This window comes from Antennarius striatus, chromosome 10, assembly GCF_040054535.1.
Source record: "Antennarius striatus isolate MH-2024 chromosome 10, ASM4005453v1, whole genome shotgun sequence".
Taxonomy (NCBI): Eukaryota; Metazoa; Chordata; class Actinopteri; order Lophiiformes; family Antennariidae; genus Antennarius; species Antennarius striatus.
In genome coordinates, this window is record NC_090785.1 from 1,151,948 (window position 1) to 1,171,932 (window position 19,985).

The window sequence follows — 19,985 nt, forward strand, 5'->3', positions numbered from 1 at the left end:
TCTTAAAAAACAAATATACATAAGAAATGATAAATATAAAAAGTCAACCCATAAGAAAAGAACCAGTTATTTAACGTCACTGCAGAGGAAATCTAACGACTAGTGTTACACCAGTTAATCTCACGCGTCGGCGTAAAGTCCCATTTTCACGTCCAGTCTCTTCAATCTGACAGCTGATTGGTCGCATCGCTCAGAGAGGACGCGTTGGACGTCAGCCCTCTTCTCTACAGTGTTAGCTGTTAATGCTAACGCCAGATTTAGCGTGCTTATTTAAAGTGTATTATGATCACGAAATAACACGTGAACACGCTACAGGTAGAGACACTCCAGTCGATGAGACAAACATTCCACTGATAGTGCTAATGATGTGCTAGCGTGTTAGCGCTTAACATATGAGATTTCATGAATATATTTAGGTTTTAACTTAAAGTGACCAAGATGTAATTTCTTTAGTTAATTTTTTAATTAAAATTTTGTTTAATTTTTTTTGTTTGGCTGAATTACAAAATGCTTCCTCACTCACAACAGCTAGCTACCGCTATTTTATGCTAATGTAGGCGACAACAGTCTCAACCAGTGGATTTAAAAAAAGTCTGTGATGTGAATTTAATAGAACATGAAAGTTTTCTTGATTTATCTAGTATTTTTTTTACTGTACTGGTTTCACTGATTTTGTCATAAGAGTCAGATTTAATGATTTAAAAAAACAAAAAACAAAAACCCTTCATGCATGTGATAGTTATTCTCTAAACTGACTATGCATCATTGTGTCCAACACAAGACATTTATGGAATCGTTACGACGTCGGAGAAAAAGACATTTAGCTAACCTGAATGAAAACATAGAAGCATCAGAAATGGACAGTTAGCTGTTTGATTTTGGTGCATAATGCACTTAGTCCAAAATCTGCTGCAAAAGTACATATCATATATTGTATATATATTATTACATTAATATATAATGTATATAAATATATGTAATCTGGACAGAAGAAAGTCAAACATTTTACGGATGTTTAAAGTTTGTTTTAACTTTGAATTAATTTCTACTTGACTCTAGTCTTGTAGAAATATCTATTGGCGATATGTTAACAGAACAACAAATTGATGTCTACATTGTTAGCATGTTCTGGGGACTGAAAACAAACAGGAAGTGGTGCTGCTAGAAGGTTCTACGGCCCACATCCTTCACGCTAACAGAGCTAGCATAATGTTTTAATGCTGTGTCTTGAATCATGTCGTCATCCTATTCAGCTGGTGAGTGATGATATAAAATAAGTCTTATCGGTATAAACGTTGTGATTGGAGCGTCCCTAACCTACAGCCCACCTTTTAGAACCACCGCCATTCAGGAGGCGGAGCTTTTCCTCTGCGTGTTGATTGGTTGTATTTGATAAAGGAAGCAGATTATTGGTCAGCAGGTGGCAGAGGAGCTGAAAAGTTTCATTACAACAGTCATCAGGACTATTAAAATAAACTACAGTATTATTAACGTTTGTTTATCATCAATGGGTTTTTAAAAAATATTTCAATCAATCAGTTGGTTTCTGTACCATAAGATGTTATTTGTAGGTATGGACCAGGAGCTGTTCAGGTTAGCTTAGCCACCTGCTAACGTCTGTGCTTTGTTTCACTGAGCTAAAACTTGTTCCTAGGTAGAGATTAGTAAAGACTACGTATTTAGACCAACCAACCATCAGGGTTAACTGTTTTGACTGGCTAAGCTAACATTGACATGCTAATATCTGACTTGTTAATGTGGAGTACGATAGAAATATGCTACTTGAAACTTAACTACTAGTGTAAAAAAATGATTAAGTCTGGAAAGTGGCACTAAAATACCACAACATAGTATTTATAATCAAATATTACCCTCAGATGTGTTTACAGTAGCATCACATGCTAACTTCCTGTTTCAGTTAAAGTAGACTGATTATGTGGAAACGCTGCCATCTTGTGGTCAATAGGTGTAAACACAAGATGATATGTTCTTACATTTGATTCGATTTTACTTTTTATGGTAAAATTTAACTGATGTTATAAAACTGTTCAGCTCCTGCAGTCAGCAGGTTAATCTGCCCGGCAACAGCGATCACATGACCCATACTAAACACGTCTAAAAGTTTCTGGGACAACTTGAACGTTTCAGTTGGAGTTTTTTTTTCTTCTAGGGAGGTTCGAACATGAATATGTGCGTTAATATCTGAGCTACAAACACTTCATCTAAATACTTTACAGCGACTTTAAACTGACGTCAGCGTTGAATCAACTCCATCTTTAGTGCAATTAGTTGACATGCTCCCGGCGTCTCGTGACTTCCTGCATCAACACATGCTAAACGCTTCGAGCTAAAGTCGGAATGATGGTCGGGATCAGATCTGTTCAAATGATCGTTTCTACTGTCTGAGCGAAGTGAAGCATCATGGGAACAGTCGCAGCCTCCAATCAAACACAACATTCCAGACAATAAACATCCGCCGACAGATTTTTACGCTCAACAGCGGCGCAACCACGCCCGTCGTCATGACGCCCTCATTTTGTTTAGTTCAACACATGACACAACGCTGCTCCGGTCTGAATCTAAATAGCGAGCTAGCATTTGCAAGCAAAAAGGGGTGTGGCCTATAGCACAAGTGTTAGCAACACATTAATGATTTAGCATCCCTGTTGTCGGGTGAGCTTGTCTTCTACTTTCCTTTAGTTAGCTGCTAACTGCTGCTAACAAATAACACGCAATCAAAACATTACACCCCCGTCTTGTGTCTCCGCCTCCAGTCGACTCCATCTCTACCTCTGTTGCCGTTGGTTACAGAATATATTCAGAATAAAGTTCCAGCTTGATCAGGTTGCATAAAAGAGTCAGCAGACTGTCCTACGCTGTTCCGACGTTTGATGTCACCGCGTCTGATGCTAACACAAATGCTAACATAGATGCAACACAGGTGCAGGAACGGCTGCATTTCATTGGCCGAGCATCTGGTCACAACTTCCTTTTTTCAAGTTGACCAATCAGCTGCTCCGCGCTGGACTGGCGACTTCCCGTCTGAGACGTCGTCAAACATGTTGAGCAAACAGGAAGACTTGTTGTTGATGTGGTCCCATGATGCACTTTGTTTTATTGCTGACTGACTGATCTGAGCCATCACTTCAACAAGAAGCTCCGCCCACATGTCCCCAGCTGCCTCCTCCTCCGGATTCTAATACACGTTGACCCGCTACCTTTAGCCCCCAACGCCACGACCTACAGGGTAAGTCATGTGACCGATGGTCGCCAACATGATGGAAGATTGTTCATATTTTTTCTACCACATAATTGGTCTTTTGAAAAGGCTAGTTTTAGTTAGCGATGCTAACTTAGTTTCCGGTTAAGTAGAAGTTAAGATTTGGGCTTAAAATGGAAACATGCTAATGTCAAAGCTAACAATCTGAGGCTAACCTGGTATAACGATTATCTTTCTTACTCTTGTTAGCATGCTAACAGCTAGTGTGTTAGCTTAGCATTCATTCTGAAATTTAGACTAAATCAGCTATCGGATGTTATTGATCATCATCAGATTTGCTTCATCAGCTCCACCTCTTGGTCACATGACCCTCCCCTGGCAGATCAGCACAGGCTCCGCCCACAAAACATGGTTAAAACGAGGTCTAAAACTAGCGTTGCACTGAAGGCAACATCACTGTTCATCAGGAGCCAGCAGCCAATCAGATTCCTGCTCCGGTGACGTCACGTGTTTCTATGGGGACATGTTGGACATGAGGTCAAGTCCCAGTTGACCCAGTAACACGCTGGTTCAAACTGGAGCGGTTTAGCTAGTGAAGACTTGAGTTGACCAGGGGTCTGGTTAATGGAGCTAACAGATACTAATCGATCAGTCGTATTGATCGATCTGCCTCCCATCAGTCTCTCACACACATTAAACCAGCTGACCTGTGACCTCTGACACCACAGATCTCATCCACCAATCAGACGTGGCGCCGATCCCGATCCTGATGGAGTCCGGGTTGTGTCTCCACAGCGGAAAGAAAAGTTTCTCCTCGAAGCGGCGTGAGCGTAGACGATGAGTTCAGGGACGCTTTAGTTCGGTAAAAAAACGACATCGCTACGAAAAGATGCATCAGCCAGTTTAAAATCTGCAGCGCTTCGTTAAAGTGCTTCATTACATTGTTAGGTTCTTATTAAAATATCGTTCTCCCTGGAGTGGAACCACAGTAAACATGTCACACGTTGGTAAAAATAAACATCTGGAATGTCTGTCGGCTTCTAAGAAGTCCCAAAGCCTGATTCTGGTCACGCCGGACTCGTCCCAGGAGCCTGAAACAGAAACCAGCCGTTAAAAACACACAGGACGAAGGAAGAGTGAAGGATTGTGGGTAGAACACCAGACAGACCAATCAGCAGAGCCGGAGCTTCTCCACCAATCACCTTTATCCACTGGAGTCTCTGGACCAGAACCACCAGACAGAACCCTGAATCTACGCTGCCCCCATCGGTCCGGTGAGGAAATATAATATTCTTTCTATGAAACCATGATTCTGAAAAAACTTGTATAAATTTAAATCAAAATTTTCTAAAGATTGGTGAACATTTAAGGGAAAACAGCGCAAAGACTTTTCCTTTTTTAAATTTTATCCTGTTTTAATCCAGAGATTTCACTACAGAATCTCATGTTTTTAAAGCAGGGATGTGTTGCTCGCATCAAACTTAGAAAAACAGACAAATAATTAAATTTAATTACATCCCGCTTCAAAGCGGTGATGTATTGTAATTATCAGTGTTTATCCGTTCGTTAGTCCACCAAATATCTTCGCAACCGTTGCAGACAAAAAAGATGAGACAAGAAGCACATTACTCAGGCAGCAAAGGGGATGAAAATGAAAAAACTAGATCAAGGTCAAATTTCAACTATGAAAGTAGGTCAGAGCACTAGCTTTGATCTTTGACCTATGCAGACGTCAGGGCAAAATTTTGAATTCAGGGGTGTCGCGGGATGTTGCAGTCTGTGACTGATTTGGTCTAGTTTAATCTTGTCGTTGTGCTTTTTTTCTATGAAATATCTTCATATAATTTTCATTGTACTAAAAATCCTCACATTTATTCTGTTTACCTTTTACACGTCCCAATATTTTTGGAAACTAAAGCGAACGCCTGAAGGCCTCCAGCAGCTCCAGATGATTCAGGTGAGGACCCAGCAGACACTTGAATCATTTTTATCAAACGTCGGATTTATTTACATCACCTGAATGCAACACAACTAATAACAAACATGTTGATGTAAAAAAATCAGGAGAACAGGAAGTTTGATATCTGCTGAGTCCTGAAAGCACCGCGGTGAGAAATCAGTGATAAATAAACACAATGAATAATACTCATAAATAAAATAAATAATAATACATTTATAAGCTCTGAATAAAAAAATAAGGCCCAACAGAAAAGCACAGACAGCAGCAAAGGAAATAAAAAACATTTAAAAACGTATAAAAGTAGAAAAATAAAGTCCATAAAGAGTTCAGTTTCAGGTGATGATGATGATGATGATGAAGAAGACGATGATGATGATGAGGAGGATGATGAAGGTGATGGCGATGACGATGAAGCGGGGATAGCGTGTGTCCATTAGCGCACGTTTGTTAGCATGCAGCAGGTACAACATGTGGTTAGCATGTTAGCACGTGGCGGTAACGACGCCGGATTTGCTGCCGGAGGAGGCGTGGCTTGGCGAATGCAGCAGGCTAACAAACAGGAAGAGGGTGGAGGTGGGCAGGTAGACGCACAGGAAGAGGAACACGTCCTCGCTGAGACAGAGGACGAAGCCGCTCTGCTCCGCCAGCGCCCAGTCCACCAGCACCCCCACCAGCAGGTAGTACACCTGGAACTCCTGGAGCTCCGCCCACTCTCCCCCGCCAACATCCAGCCCTGTCCACGCCTCGCCCGACGAGCTCTCTGGTCTGGCCTCGCCCCCTCTGCTGTCACTCACCATGGGCTTCATCTCCACCCCCTCTGAAACCACTTCCTTCACCCGGCTCCGCCCACGCTCCGCCGCCCGCTCCAACCGCCGGCTGCTCTCCACGAACTCCTGCAGGGGGGAGGGGCCACAGGTTAAGAGGCGGGGTCACGTAGGGAGGAAAACGAGACGTTAGGTATGTCCTTCAGTCTCACCATCAGGGCTTTGTCCATGAAGAACTCCTTCCCCGGGGTGCCGTCGTTGTACTTGGTGTCGATGGCGAAGCACAGGAAGAGGACGTCCACCACGATCTCGAAGACGGACAGGAAGCAGTGAGCCACCAGGAAGGAGAAGAGACACACGATGATGAGCGGCAGCAGCCACTCGGCGTAGTCCCGCTGGTAGTTCAGGAGGAGGACGCCGGCGAACGCCGTTGACGTCACGATCAGGATCTGAGGAAACAGAGGTAGGGCAAGTTTCACCCGGTTGGAGGTATGAGTTGGATTTGTCTTATTAACCCCAGCCCTGGGGTATTTTCAGGGTAACTGTCAGTCCTCTGGTCATTTGAACCCAGCCGGATCCAGACGGGACGCCTCACCTTCCCCAGGAAGAGCACAAAGTCTCCCACGGCGTTGATTGTGGCGACGCGCAGGGCGTTCTCCACCAGGATCACGAAGGCATCCCGTGCTGACGTGCAGAAACTGGTGCTGTTGATGGCTGTGGCTGCATATGCATTCTGGGAAATAAGGTGAGCGAAGGTGAGACCGTTGCCGCGTCAACGAGACGAGTCAGGCGGTAGGTGTGATTACCTGATTGAGATAGTTGAGGCACTTCTCCAAACACCACAGGCAGCAGATACAAGCTTTGAGCAGACAACGAGCGCAAGCGTTCTCCTGAGATGATGACATCATCAGGTGATCAATGACATCATCAGGTGATCAGTGACATCAATAAGAACAACAGTAGTATCTAAAGAAATTAGATCAAGTTCTGTTCTGGGATCTCCCAAAGGGTCTAAAAGCCTTGGCCAGTGGTTTCTACGGCAACACCAAACAATCGGTATTTGTTTTTAATAGAGGATGTTTATTTGGTTGTGCTCAACCAATGAGAGAACACCTGAACCCTCAGGGTTCCCCTAGTCCAGGATGGAACCATCTCTGAAGGAAGTTCCTAAAACCAAGCCCTAACTACAAACAGTCCTGTTGTGGTTGGTTGGAAACTTAACAAGGTGGATTCTTCCAGTGATGGACCAGTTCCTGTGGACTCAAACACCTCTAAACCCTTAAAACTCTGTTCTGAAGACAATGTTTAGGGTAGAAACTTGGGTGCTAAAGGATCCTTGTCCTGTAGATGCGGAGTTGTAATGTTTATTTGTACCTTTCCTTTGAGCTGGTTGTGGATGTACATGAGGATGAGTCTCGGGATCTTGACCAGTGTAATGATGAAGGACCCTTTAGCGACGGTGCCCAGGTGGTAACGGACCAACCTCAGGACTGAAGACAGGATGGGGGTCACTGGCAGTCGGTTCTTGTCCCTGAAACACAGAGACGTTACTGGTCTGGAATGCAAGACCACAGCTTAACCCAACATGATCATTGGGGCAGTTTGTGGAAGTAGTCTTCATGTGTTTGGTGGATTTGGGAGCCCAGGAGCTCTTGTAACCCGGTACCACTACATCTACAGTAGGGCTACCAGGTACCCAGAACTCCTGTATACCTGGTACCCCTACTGTAGATGTACACCTACTGTAGATGTAGGGGTACCAGAATCCCAGGAGTTCTGGGTACCTGGTAGCCCCCTATAAATGTAGGGGTACCGGATCCAGGAGTTCTGGGTACCTGGCACCCCTACTTTAGACGTACAGTAGGGGTATCAGATACCCAGGAGTTCTGGGTGCCCTGTACTCCTACTGTAGATGTAGGGGCACCAGAATCTCAGGAGTTATGGGTACCCAGTGCCCCTACATCAATAGTAGGGTTACCAGGTACCCAGAACTCCTGGATATCCTGTACCCCTACTGTAGATGTAGGGACACCCAGTACCCTTGATTAAGATTCGGTCTGTGGTGTTCTGGGTCTTCTGTGCAGGCCAGGACTCACCTGGTGAAGTAGTACGTGACCACAGCTCCGGCCACCGTCATCTGCTGACAGGCCAAGACGAACTCCGTGATCCAGACCAGACCGACGGCGTGGTACCAGGTCAGGTACTGTAGAGGTCCGGTCAGTCTGAACTCTATCAGACCTGTCTCCTCATTCTGGACTGGGTTCCCTGCAAGCACAAACATCAAGTTATGGCCCATACCCAACTGAACCCCATCTGGACTGGTATAAACCAGTCCGCTGACGTCTGAAGAGCTGAACTGACCAGTGGTTCCCAGGAATAGCAGAACCAGGATCCAGTAGATCCAGAAGATGAGGAGGGTGAGGAAGGTGACGAAGGGTTGCAGAGTGAGGAGGGGGAGGTGGAAGAAGACCTTGCCGGCGACATGGAACAAGGCGATGGTCAGCGCGACTCGCTTCCTCATGAACAGCATCAACAGAAGCACGATGACCTGAAACAGACGACGAGTCACAGTCAGGTGGTTCTCACCGACCAATCAGAAGCAGGATGGAAGATGTTAAAGGATCATTCTGTCCCATACAGTGAAGATGGTGGAGGCGGCGGCGTAGACGAGCAGCGCCTGTCCACTGTCCCTGCTGCCCTCCTCCTTGGTGTCTTTAGTGGTGGTGTCGTTTCCATAGAGACGGTGGTCGATGTAGAGCCACCAAAGGACGCTGGTCCCCGCTGGAGGCAAGACAACACCGACGCATTATAAATCAGCTGATTGGCTACGGGAGTTAACAGGAAGTGACCTCACCAAGAGATCCCAGGACGACCAGAGCGGTGAGGATCCAGACGAGGACGGCCGAGATGTACCGAATGATCACCATCAGGATCATGGACAGGACTGGAAGACAGATTGAGGTAAGAGGTCGCAGGCCGACACGGGTACGGTGTTATCTGAATGATGATTGGTTCTCACCCAGAGCCAGAAAACACAGTCCGATGATGATCTCTTTACTGGCGGCGACGCCGGCGATCAGGCGGTGCACAACGCCGTCGTCGCCCACGAAGGTCACCATAGCCTCAGCGAACCTCGCGTAGCAGGAGACGTCCAATGGGGTGCAGCGGTTAAACACTGGCAAAGGTTTACTGGGGCACAGAGGTCAGAAGAGGTTGGGGAGTCAGGGGTCACGGAGGGGACAACCCTGGGAAGGCATTGGAGGTGCTGCTGACGTACCTGGGTGGAACAGGTAGTTTGGGGCATTTGGTGAACCTCTCAGGTAGACCGGGGTATTTATGACCTGCTAAGTCGTAGGCACACAAGTCCGAACCTGGAACACAAAAAGGGGTGTGATGATGCGCAGTGACATCATAATTAGCTGTGAAGACAAAAGTTCCTTCGTCAAGGAAGGCTAAGCTAACGACGCCTTTGGTTCTTGATCTTTATACTATTCCAATCTAACTGTTCCTTCTGAGCTAAGCTACCTGTTCCCTTTGCTTACAGTCTTGATGCTAAAGCTAATTCTGTCTCGTGCTCTTCTTATGCTATTAGCCGTAGCTTCATGTTTTGAGTTTCCTCTCCTGAATCATTAATGCTGAATCGTTTCTTTATCATTGTCTTCTCAGGATCCTGCTGCTAACAGTCAGCCTGACAGACAGGACTCAGGGTCAAACAACAGTCAGTCAGCCTTACAGACAGGACTCAGGGTCTAACAGACAGCTCTACACCAGCCTGTTTTTTTATGTTACAGTGAGTCTTTTCATAAAAAAAAAAAAAACCATGGCTGCCAGAGGAGATGTGATGATGTCATCAGGCCAAAGGTCACGTTTTCAACAGAGGTTGATGGAGGACAAACGGAGCTAACTGGCACCAACGATACATCAGTTAATGCTGCCTTTGTTAGCGTGTGTGTGTGTGTGTGTGTGTGTGTGTACTGTATGCTGCTGCTGTGTCAGCTCCTACGCCTGCAGACATCGAAGCATCGCTACGCCATGACGGCGTGTGACATCATCACCTCTTCCCTGATTCGATTGCATATCGATCAATGTTAGACTAGATATCCCTCAGTTTCCTCTGAACGCAACAGTCCTGGTAGTTTGACCCTCATGACCTTTTGACCACTAGAACTACAGAATCCCATTAATGTCATCATTATCAGTCTTCCCTGTTCCATCCAGTTCAAGAGAATCCGTCAAAAGTAGTTTCAGAACAATCACAATTTCAGAACAATCATTCCTGACTCCGCCCCTTTTATCCACAGCCAATCCAAACTGTCGTGGCCTCCTTGCTGTCACATCTCCGACCGGTTCGGTTTGCTGAATTGTGGGAATAATAAGGTGAGCCATGAAATGAGCGCATCCTGTCAGTTCCCATCAACCCAATGGTCTCCATTCTGTTTGGAGGATTTGACCTTCAATCTGTGAGTGGGCGTGTCCTGTGATGACCTCACCGTTGACCATGGCGAACCTCTTGAGATCCTGGTAGGTCCTCAGCTCCTCGGTGGGACACAGGGAGACGCACAGAGCCGTGGAGCGGATCTTCCTCTGGACCAGGTCGATGTTACACGGGTCCAGGAAGAAGACGAACCTGCAGGACGCCGGAAACACCCGAGGTCAGTGAAGGCCACACCCATTGTCTGCTGACACACCCACTGTCAACTGGTATAGTACTGGTTCTACTACCACTAGCACCACCAATGGTATAGTACTGGTACTACCACTGGTAGTACTACTGGAGCAAATACTGATACTAGTACTGGTACCACTACTGGTATAATACTGGTATTGCTACTAGTATATTATTGGTTCTACTACTGCTTGTTCTACTACTGGTATGGTACTGGTAGTACTGAATCTAGTACCGGTACTACTATTGGTTCAACCATATAGTACCAGTGGTAGGTCCAACTTCCTGTTTACTTTCTGCACAGCCAGCTGAACAGGAATGGACCAATCAGAACAAAGCAGTGATCCCATTGGAGCTGTGTCCACATTTATATATACAGTTTACCAGCTGCCTGCACCATAATGATGATGTCACCGCTCTAACGATGATGTCACCACCCTGATGATGATGATATCACCCACACAACCATTATAAAATGTGAACCTGACATTGAACCTAAACATAAACCTGAACCTAAACCTAAACCTGACCATGAAACTAAACCTAAACATAAACCTGACCCTGAACCTAAACATAAACCTGAACCCGATTCTGCACTTAAACCTAAACTTGAACCTAACCATAAACCTGAACTTACGCTGAACCTAAACCTGAACTTAAACCTGAGCCTGAACCCAAACGTGAACCTAAACATAAACCTAAACCTGAACCTAACCATAAACCTATCCCTGACCCTGAACCTGAACCTAAACTTGACCCTGAACTGGGCTTTCGTGAGAACCGGTCTAGTTATCCATTCATCCCAGTGGAGTCCAGAGACTGGAGGCCCGTCCAAACCAGTCCAGCCTGGCCCAGACTTACTTCCTGTCGGTGTGGTCCAGCCCACTGAGGTGGACGCCGTCGAGCCGCTCGTTGCGTTGACCACACGTGTTTCCGTAGCTGTCGTAGCCGAAGACGAGGCGAGCGGCGCCGCCGGTGGCGATGGTGAAGCCGCAGATGGAGCCCTGCAGACGGAGAACAGGTCAAAGTGGGCCCACCAGAGACGACTGGTTAACACGATGACATCATCGATGACATCATCAATGACTGGTTAACATAATTACATCAACAATTACTAGTTAACACAATGACATTAATAACTGGTTAGCACGATGACATCGTCAATGACATCATTAACGACTAGTCAACACGATGACATCATTAATGATTAGTTAACATGGTGACATCATCAGGAGATCAACAATCAAATCGTTAGGACTCCAAATGAGACATAAACAAAATTAGTAACACAAGATCTATATTTGAAAGTAGAATTTAGATTATTAACTGATTATTGATTATTTAATATTGATGTCATCATAAAGATAGTGACATCACTCTCTCTGTGACATTTCACCAGTCACACCTGTAAAGCTGAAGTGTCCCAGTCACACCTGAAAGCACCGTGATCTACATCTCCCATCATCTGATCAATACAAAAATGAATTAAACTGCTACTAACTATTGATCAACCGATTGTTTCCTAAATCAGTCATTTATGAAATGTAACTAAAATAATGAGTAATCAATGATCGATTAATCAATCCTGATTGATTTGTTTTATTATATGTGACTGATGTTTTGGACATTAAATCAGAAGCAGCTGATGTAACGTCAGCTGATTGATGCTGAGAAATTCAATCAATCAATAATAATCGGTTTCAGATCGATCAGTGTTGGTGATCATATCCCGTCGTTATTGGTAAACAAAGGTTGTTATTAAAGGGTTATTCCGCTCTTTCTAAAGGCGTGTTATGTAAACACTCATTAACAGCTGATCCCACCGTGTTATCGATTATCGATCAGTGATCAGGAGCGGCTCGGGTCTCACCATGCCGACGCAGAAGACGGTGAAGAGCAGGAACCAGGGCAGGTCGGTGCAGCTCCGGTCCTCCAGCGGTCTCCATTCTCTCTTTGTCCTCTGGAACACACACACACACACACACACACACACACACACACACACACACACACACACACACACACACACACGGTCACACCGGGAACGGAGCCGGGCCTACCGGTCCGGACCGGGTCTACCACGCAGACATCCCGGTCCGGTTCGGTGTTCACCGGAGCGGTCCCGGCCGGTGGAGGCCCCGGTAACGGTAACGGTACCGGAGCCTGTGAGCAGATAATTGGATTACCGCCACTGACTCTAATCCCAATCGGCCCTCGATGCTCCTCGGAACCGATCGGGGGAACGAACCCGCACCGGGGCCCCGCTGAAGGGCACCCGGGCCCCGCCGGACCGGACCGGGCCGCCTCACCTCCGTGCTGCCGCAGCATCCCATTGCAGTCGGGGTGAAGGTTCCCGGAGCCTCCCGGAGCCTCACGGAGCTTCAGCTCAGCAGCAGCGGGGTCTGGAGCCCGACAGGCGGGGCCACGAGTCGGACGACCCCCCCACCGCGCTCAGCCGGAACGGCTCGATCCCGGAGACCCGGCCCAGAGCGAAGATGGTCCCGGTGTTCGGTCTGAGCGGTCCGGTCGGCTACCACGGTCCTCCGGTTACCCAACCGAGCGGGGATTAACGCCGAGGACACTTCCTGGTGGGCCGTCAGGTGCAGCGGCCATTCATCTCATTGCGCATGCGCACATCACGCCAGTGTTGGGAAGATGAACAAGAAAGCGTTTACTGTTGTAATACCGGAAATGGCCACTGAATGGAGTCTAACGGCAGGGTGGCGCTGTTGCACAACAAATGGTCGTCTTCTGAAGTATAATAATATAATAATAAATAATTACAGTCAACCCTCGGTTTTCGAACATAATCCATTCCAGAAGGCTGTTTGAAAAGCGAGTTGTTCGAAATCCAAAACTATTTTTCCCATTATAATTAATGTAAATAATTTTAATTCGTCCGTTTTTTAAAAAAACTATTTTACACCATAAACCGCACTGTATACTGTTTACCATACATAAAAAGGGGTAGAAATAGACACGGTTTTATTTTAATAAAAGATATCCTATCGAACTTTGAACATGAATGCGCTACGGAGGAAGCATCCTGGGCATTTGAGTTCGCTCGGCTCCTGAGTGAGTCGCGTTCAGGTACGCTCGGCTTCTTTCGGTTTGGTCGAGAGCCGAATTTTTGGGCGAGTTCAGAGACGTAAAATTCGATTTGGTCGAGAACAGAAGCGTTCGAAAACCGAGGTTTGACTGTATAATAAACAATTATCTGCTATTTATTATAAACAATTAGAACTAAAGAATGAAAAAAAATTTTTTTGTATAAATTCCAGAAATATTATTAGGAAGAAATATAATTTAAGTATAAAGAAGGCCTGTGTGTGATAATAGTTCTATATTATTAATCTATTGATGTGTAAGTAATGCTATTAATGTGTAGTTTTCTATTTTTAATTAGTAACTAATTGTCTTTGTAAATTGATAATCATATCAAACTTGATAAAATAATCTAATCAATATACTGAAGTCCTGAATTACTGTTTACTTCTGTGCCTCCATCACGTTTAGACCAGTAAAACCAGTGACCTCAGCATCGCTCACCTTTATCTTTACTTGGAAGAGATGCTGGGAGCCTGATGGCTGACGCTTAGACTCCATGTTCCTGGAGAGACCTGGAGAATCCTGGAGGGTCTTGAAGGACATGGAGAATCCTGGAGGGTCTTGAAGGACCTGGAGAATCCTGGAGGGTCGTGGTGTTCCAATCGGACTGAGCACAGCAGGGCTGGGGGGTCTGACCAGCCTCAGTGGACAGAGAGCTTTTGTCTCGTTGTTTACTGTTGTACCAGGCTGAGTGTGTGTGTGTGTGTGTGTGCGCGCGTGTGTGTGTGTGTTTCTAATTAAACAATAGAAGTTTAGAAAAAAAGTAGGTAGAAAATTAATTTCTGAAGAAACTCTAAACACAAAAAACAAACAAAAACGTTTATTGAAATATGTTGATAAATTTTTTTCAGTTTAAAATGGGACTAATTTACTAGTGTGTGTTTCCTCCTCCATACATGTTTGACTCCCTCCCTGGAATACACTGAAAGCTGAACCCAGGTCAGGTCGATCAGGTGGGGGTCTTTCAATACGAGAGCAAACAGACCTGTGTTCAGTCAGAAACAAATACTGCTGATCAAAACCAATAAGTCAATCATGTTGACCGCATAACTACCTATCATGTGACTGGGATGATCTGGATTGGTTTAGTAGCTGAAAACATTTATTAGTCTTTAACATAGATCACAATAAAAGTTCACACCGACTTCAAGTAATGAAAAAACCGTCTGACAAATGTATACTGCATCTTATTTTGAAATGCCTTTCTCTAAACAGTATTACTGACTTTTATTTTGAGGGATTTGTCAGTAACAACATATCTGTTTATTTTAATGTAAATAATCTGACAGGGTCCAGTGTGTATTTTATTTTGAAATACATTACCAGAACCGTATGATATAACTACTGTTTTATTTTGAACATTGACACAGGATCCAGTATATCTCACTAATTTGATCATATTTTATTTTGAAGCATCCTTCAAGATCTGATCAGATACTAGTTCATTCATTCGTTCATTCATTCATTCATTTACTTGTTTTTAAAAAAAAAATTCTAATCAGGATCACCATATCTGTTTCTCCTACAATAAAGTTTCTGACTAAACAAAGGATACTCGTTTTATTTTGAAGAATGTGACCGGAAATTACTCGTTCAATTTAGAGTAACTTGTCTTGAGCTAATGAAAGAAGTCGTCTTAATTTGAAGGATTTGACCGGAACTGGTCCGTCTGGTTAGTTTCATTTTTGGTAATCACGCCAGAGTCAACATATATTATTAAAAGTTCCCGGATTCCCGGATCCATTATGTGTGGTTGTTGTATATATAATTTGAATGGAATCCGTACATGTAGTAGTTTATATTATTTTAGAATTTAGAATAGAACCAATTTACCAGAATCAGTATGTGTAGTTGTTTTATTCTTTAAACTAATTTACTAGAATCATTACGTGTACAGGTAATTTTTTTATTTTTTAAACAAACTTACTGGAATAAGTATGGCTCGTTATTTTATGTTTTTAAACTAATTTACCAGAATCATTATGTGTAGTTATTTTATTTTTTAAACAAACTTACCAGAATAAGTATGGCTAGTTATTTTATTTTTTAAACTAATTTACCAGAATCAGTAGATTTAGTTGTTTATATTTTTTAGCTTAGCTGACTAACCATAATCAGTATGTCAAGTTATTTTACTTTTTAAAGTCATTTACCGGAATCATTCTCTAGTTATTTTATTTTTAAAACAAATTTACCGGAATATGTATGGCTAGTTGCTTAATTTTTTTTTTACCATCTTCCCGGAATCAGTGTTACCGGAATCTATGCCTTTATTTTGTAAGACAGAACCGGAACCGTAAATCTTTTACCTTTATTTTGTAGGGCCTGACCGGAACTGGTACGCCTCACCTGTTATGGTGTCCGTCTTTTGTGAGCGGCTGTCTCCGTGAGGGCTCACACGCCACAGAGAGGAGTCGGAGGAGGACCGGAGGAGCTCAGCCACCGGTATGTAAACACTCAACGGACCGTTATTCACGCTTTTACTTTATAAACACTTTATTTCCTGTCTCGAGCCTCCTTTGGAGCTTTTTAAATCCGATTCCAGGTCGGTCTGAGGCGAAACAATGTGTGTCATCCGGTTAAAGGTGGATAAAGTTCATCAAACTACCTCGTTTAATGTTCAGACTTGTCAAATAATAAACTTTAATGTTGTTTAAAATCGTTAAGAAACAAGAAAGAAACTTTTAAAAGAGAAAAAAACCCTGGGTTTTATTTTTTCTTTTGCGACGTTCAGAGAAAGTCCGATCATTTTTATCAGATGTCCACGTAACCGGGTCGCTGTTTGTTTGTTTGTTTGTTTGTTTGCCCTTTTTCCTGAAATGCGATTACATTAAATAATGATGACGTCAGAAGTAGGCATGTCAAATATTGCAAATCGTTTCTGGGAAAATTATTTATACTCATAAGAATCCCCCATCATCACAGGTTTATTGGTAAAATCTGCCGGTTATCAGGTATTAATAATCAATCGATCCATTCATCAATTTTTAAGTGTTTTGATGACTGCAGTCAGGGTTGATCTGACCCATCAGGACCAGGGTCTGCGGTTCTTCCAGAGACCCATGAGCTTTGTGATGTTAACCTGACCCAGATCCTAGAAGGTCAGGCTTCTGGACCCGGGGCCTCCAGAAACCGGGTCAAGGTGGACTTTGGAGCCCCAGGAAATCCCGTTCCGTTTCGTAGAACAGCAACCCAGACCTGCTGGTTCTGACCCAGATGGTTCTGAGCTGCTGGTTCTTCTGGGTCAACAGTGATGAAGGTCTGGACCTGAACAAACCAGAACTTCTGCTGCTAAATCGGTCCATGAGTCCGAACCGATGATGATGATGATGAAGGTGGATCATTTGAAACCTGCTGTCATTGATCGATTTAATGATTACATCATCATCTGATGACATATTGATTACTGAATGGACGCGTCAGGACTTCTCTTTATCACAGACACTGATTTATGATTGGATCAGGCAGGTCAGCTGATTTTGCTTTCAAGCTCTGTTATTCTGTGAGGATGATTGATCCTAATCAATCAATCATCGTCATCATCAGCGTGTCAGAGTTCAGGGACGGTTACTCAGATGGCTCCACCTTCTCATAGTGTGTAAATGAATTGGGAGGAGTCAATCACAGGTTTTTGCATTTGCAAATGAATTAGATCAAATCAAATAAACATCGGGGGGGGTGTCAAACAGTGGTTGCCGTAGTTACCAGGTCGGCTGATTGAAGCAGACACGTGTGTGTGCGTGATCAGCCGCCTCGCTATCAGCCCAGACTCTTGCCCGGTCTCAGGAGTCGTCTATCTGCTGTGACCTTTGACCCCGACAACTTTGAGCTGTGTGCTGACATCTGTCTGTTCCACGCAGAGAGAGAGTGAACGAGTGACATTCACTCTGACAGAGAGAGAGAGAGAGAGAGAGACATGCCTGTCTCTACACAGCTGGGTCTGCTGCTGTGGAAGAACTTCACCTACAGACGACGACAGACGGTCAGTCACCACACTTCACCACGCTTTACAGCGCTTCACCACGCTTTACAGCCCTTCAGCACTCTTTACAGCCCTTCACCACGCTTTACAGCGCTTCACCAAGCTTTACAGCGCTTCACCGCACGTTACTGCTTCACCACACTTCACCACGCTTTACCACACTTCACCACACTTTACTGCACTTCACCACACTTTATTGCACTTTACTGCATTTAAAGTTACCCTCAAATAATGACGTACAGTGAGTCACCACACTTCACCATTCTTTACTGCGCTTCACCACGCTTCACCACACTTCACCACAATTTGCAGCACTTCACCACACTTTACTGTACTGCGTTTAAAGTTATCCTCAAATAAAACCAAATTTTACTAAACTTCACCACACTTTACTAACCTCACCATACTTTACTGCATTTCACCATGCTTCATTGTGTTTAAAATCGCCCTCAATAATGACTGATGGTCAGTCACCACATTTCACCACGCTTTACAGCGTTCAAAGTTACCCTCAAATAACGATAGGCGGTTGTCTCACATTTTTATTTCCAATCACTTCCTTCGATCTGTCGTGTTGAGGGTGTGTTCATAATATCACAGTGGGCGTGGCCACTTGACAGGACTGTCCATCCTGACCATGACCTCAGATGTTGTTTTTAAATAAAATCTGGAACTTAAAATTGATGGATTAGATAAAATCATTTTTATTGGGCTCCAGCATCTGGAGCTTTATTAACGTCAAATGATATTAATCGTTGGTTATTGATTATTGATTAGCTGCTCGGAACTATGATGTCCTGATTACAGACGGAGATCCGAGGCTCTAAAGTGTGTGTGAGCGTTCTGTTGTTCAGTCCATCGATCGATGATTCGTCATTTATTATTAATGGCTGCTAATAATAAAGACTTAACGCTGCTTCCTGTTGCAGCCGGGGGGGTGATCTTGAAGGTGGGGGTGGGGGTGGGGGTGGTCGTCAGTGTGTTTTGTCTGTATTGATGGTTTCCTTCTCCTCCCTCAGCTTCAGCTCCTGGTGGAGATCATCTGGCCACTCCTCATCTTCTTCATCCTCATCGCCGTCCGTTTGAACTACCCTCCCTACGAGCAGCATGAATGTGAGTTCAAATAACTTTATTGATACGTGTTGTAGACGGTTGTACTGAGTATCGATCAGACGCTGCAGGCTTGTCTCTGCCTGCAGTCACTGCTGAGGGCAAAAAAACACCAGAGAGCAAGAACAAAACACACGCCCTGAATCTGCAGCTCCAGCTTCCTGTTCAAAACACCAATGGACCAATCAGAGGAGAGGAGTCAGATGATGTTTGCGTAGTCATCCTGTGAAATTTTCACTGAAAATAACGACACTTAGGTCTGTTGGAATTTGGTGGTTGGTTGGTTGATGGGTTGGTTGGTTGATTGGTTGGTTGGTTGGTTGGTTGGTTTGTTGGGTGGTTGATGGTTGGTTTGTTGGGTGGTTGGTTGGTTTTATCGGGTGGTTGATGGTGGGTTTGTTGGGTGGTTGGTTGGTTTTATTGGGTGTTTGATGGTTGGTTTGTTGGGTGGTTGATGGTTTGTTGGGTGGTTGGTTGGTTGGTTGGTTGGTTAGTTGTTAATATTAGGAGTACTTGTAGTGTTTGTACTACTAGTAGTAATAGTAGTAGTATTTGTAATGGTAGTAGTGGTGGTTGCTGGTTGGTTGGTAGTAATAGTAGCATTTGGGGTACTATCATTAGTAGTAGTACTAGTAGTACTCGTTATAGTATTTGTAGTAGAGCGGCTCTGACAAGGAGCCATCGTAACACGTGACAGGACGTCGTTACCAGGACTGATTATTGATCATTAATTATTGATGAGTTGTTTCTTCTTGATTCCCGTCGTTATGACCTCTACCATCTCATCCAGCGCGGCGTCGCCGTGACAACCGGCCTTGTCCATCCGTCCCCAGGCTAACTGTTCACTTTAGAAACCGCTTTGAGGTGGATGAGCTCACGATGAAATCATCACCTACAGGGCGTCCACTTACTTTTGGCCACGTGCTTTACTCCGGCTGGACAATCGATGAATAATCCGCTGCGTGTGTCCACATACTTTTGACCACCAGCAGGCGTGTGTGTGGCGCTGTTAGCCGGAGCCAGGTGCATGCTGGTAGTTTTTGTGACGGTGGGATCACGTTTAGAGCAGCAGCAGAGGCATTGTGGGAACTTTGGACCTTCAGGATATCAGCTGGATCCGATGATTCCTGGACACCAGAGACGGATTCACCCATTTATCAGAGCAGGTTTATGGG

General features: G+C 44.6%; 2 protein-coding genes and 1 long non-coding RNA gene across 4 annotated transcripts in view; 2 read left to right on the forward strand and 1 right to left on the reverse strand.

The window, feature by feature from the left end:
• Positions 1–53: 53 nt before the first annotated feature.
• On the reverse strand, positions 54–13,903 carry slc44a1b (solute carrier family 44 member 1b). Of its 2 annotated transcripts, XM_068325875.1 has the most exons (16): positions 12,920–13,903; positions 12,481–12,570; positions 11,472–11,614; positions 10,435–10,571; positions 9,222–9,315; positions 8,964–9,133; positions 8,799–8,888; positions 8,583–8,725; positions 8,306–8,492; positions 8,041–8,209; positions 7,319–7,475; positions 6,751–6,834; positions 6,540–6,677; positions 6,157–6,393; positions 5,975–6,073; positions 54–4,311 (listed from the first exon to the last, which is right to left on the reverse strand). In XM_068325875.1, exons 1-16 carry the CDS (start codon positions 12,941–12,943, stop codon positions 4,288–4,290), a joined length of 1,986 nt encoding a protein of 661 aa, XP_068181976.1. In that variant the 5' UTR covers positions 12,944–13,903; the 3' UTR covers positions 54–4,287. The 2 variants fall into 2 exon arrangements, with proteins under 2 accessions (XP_068181976.1, XP_068181975.1); XM_068325874.1 differs by lacking the exon at positions 54–4,311 and having other exon boundaries at positions 5,150–6,073; positions 12,920–13,899.
• On the forward strand, positions 8,773–10,364 carry LOC137602823 (uncharacterized). Its single transcript, XR_011037204.1, has 3 exons — positions 8,773–8,905; positions 9,611–9,734; positions 10,246–10,364. It is a non-coding gene; the product is annotated as an uncharacterized lncRNA (long non-coding RNA).
• Positions 13,904–14,272: 369 nt separating the features above from the next.
• The window catches only part of abca1b (ATP-binding cassette, sub-family A (ABC1), member 1B), a 29,450-nt gene continuing 23,737 nt past the window's right edge, over positions 14,273–19,985 (forward strand). Inside the window, exons 1-4 of the mRNA XM_068325872.1 lie at positions 14,273–14,671; positions 16,041–16,163; positions 17,579–17,700; positions 18,720–18,813. Coding sequence (XP_068181973.1) covers positions 17,635–17,700; positions 18,720–18,813 — 160 coding nt within the window. The 5' untranslated portion in view covers positions 14,273–14,671; positions 16,041–16,163; positions 17,579–17,634. The remainder of the gene's footprint in view (positions 14,672–16,040; positions 16,164–17,578; positions 17,701–18,719; positions 18,814–19,985) is intronic.

Bases quoted from the DNA above. Each gene is read 5' to 3' on its own strand.
- slc44a1b (XM_068325874.1), bottom strand. From the start codon at position 12,943: ATGGGATGCTGCGGCAGCACGGAG. The intron at 9,316-10,434 runs GTGAGGTCATCA...TTTGTGTTCCAG, and splicing joins GAGGTTCGCCATGGTCAACG to GTTCGGACTTGTGTGCCTAC. The intron at 6,074-6,156 runs GTGAGACTGAAG...TCCCCCCTGCAG, and splicing joins TCATGGACAAAGCCCTGATG to GAGTTCGTGGAGAGCAGCCG.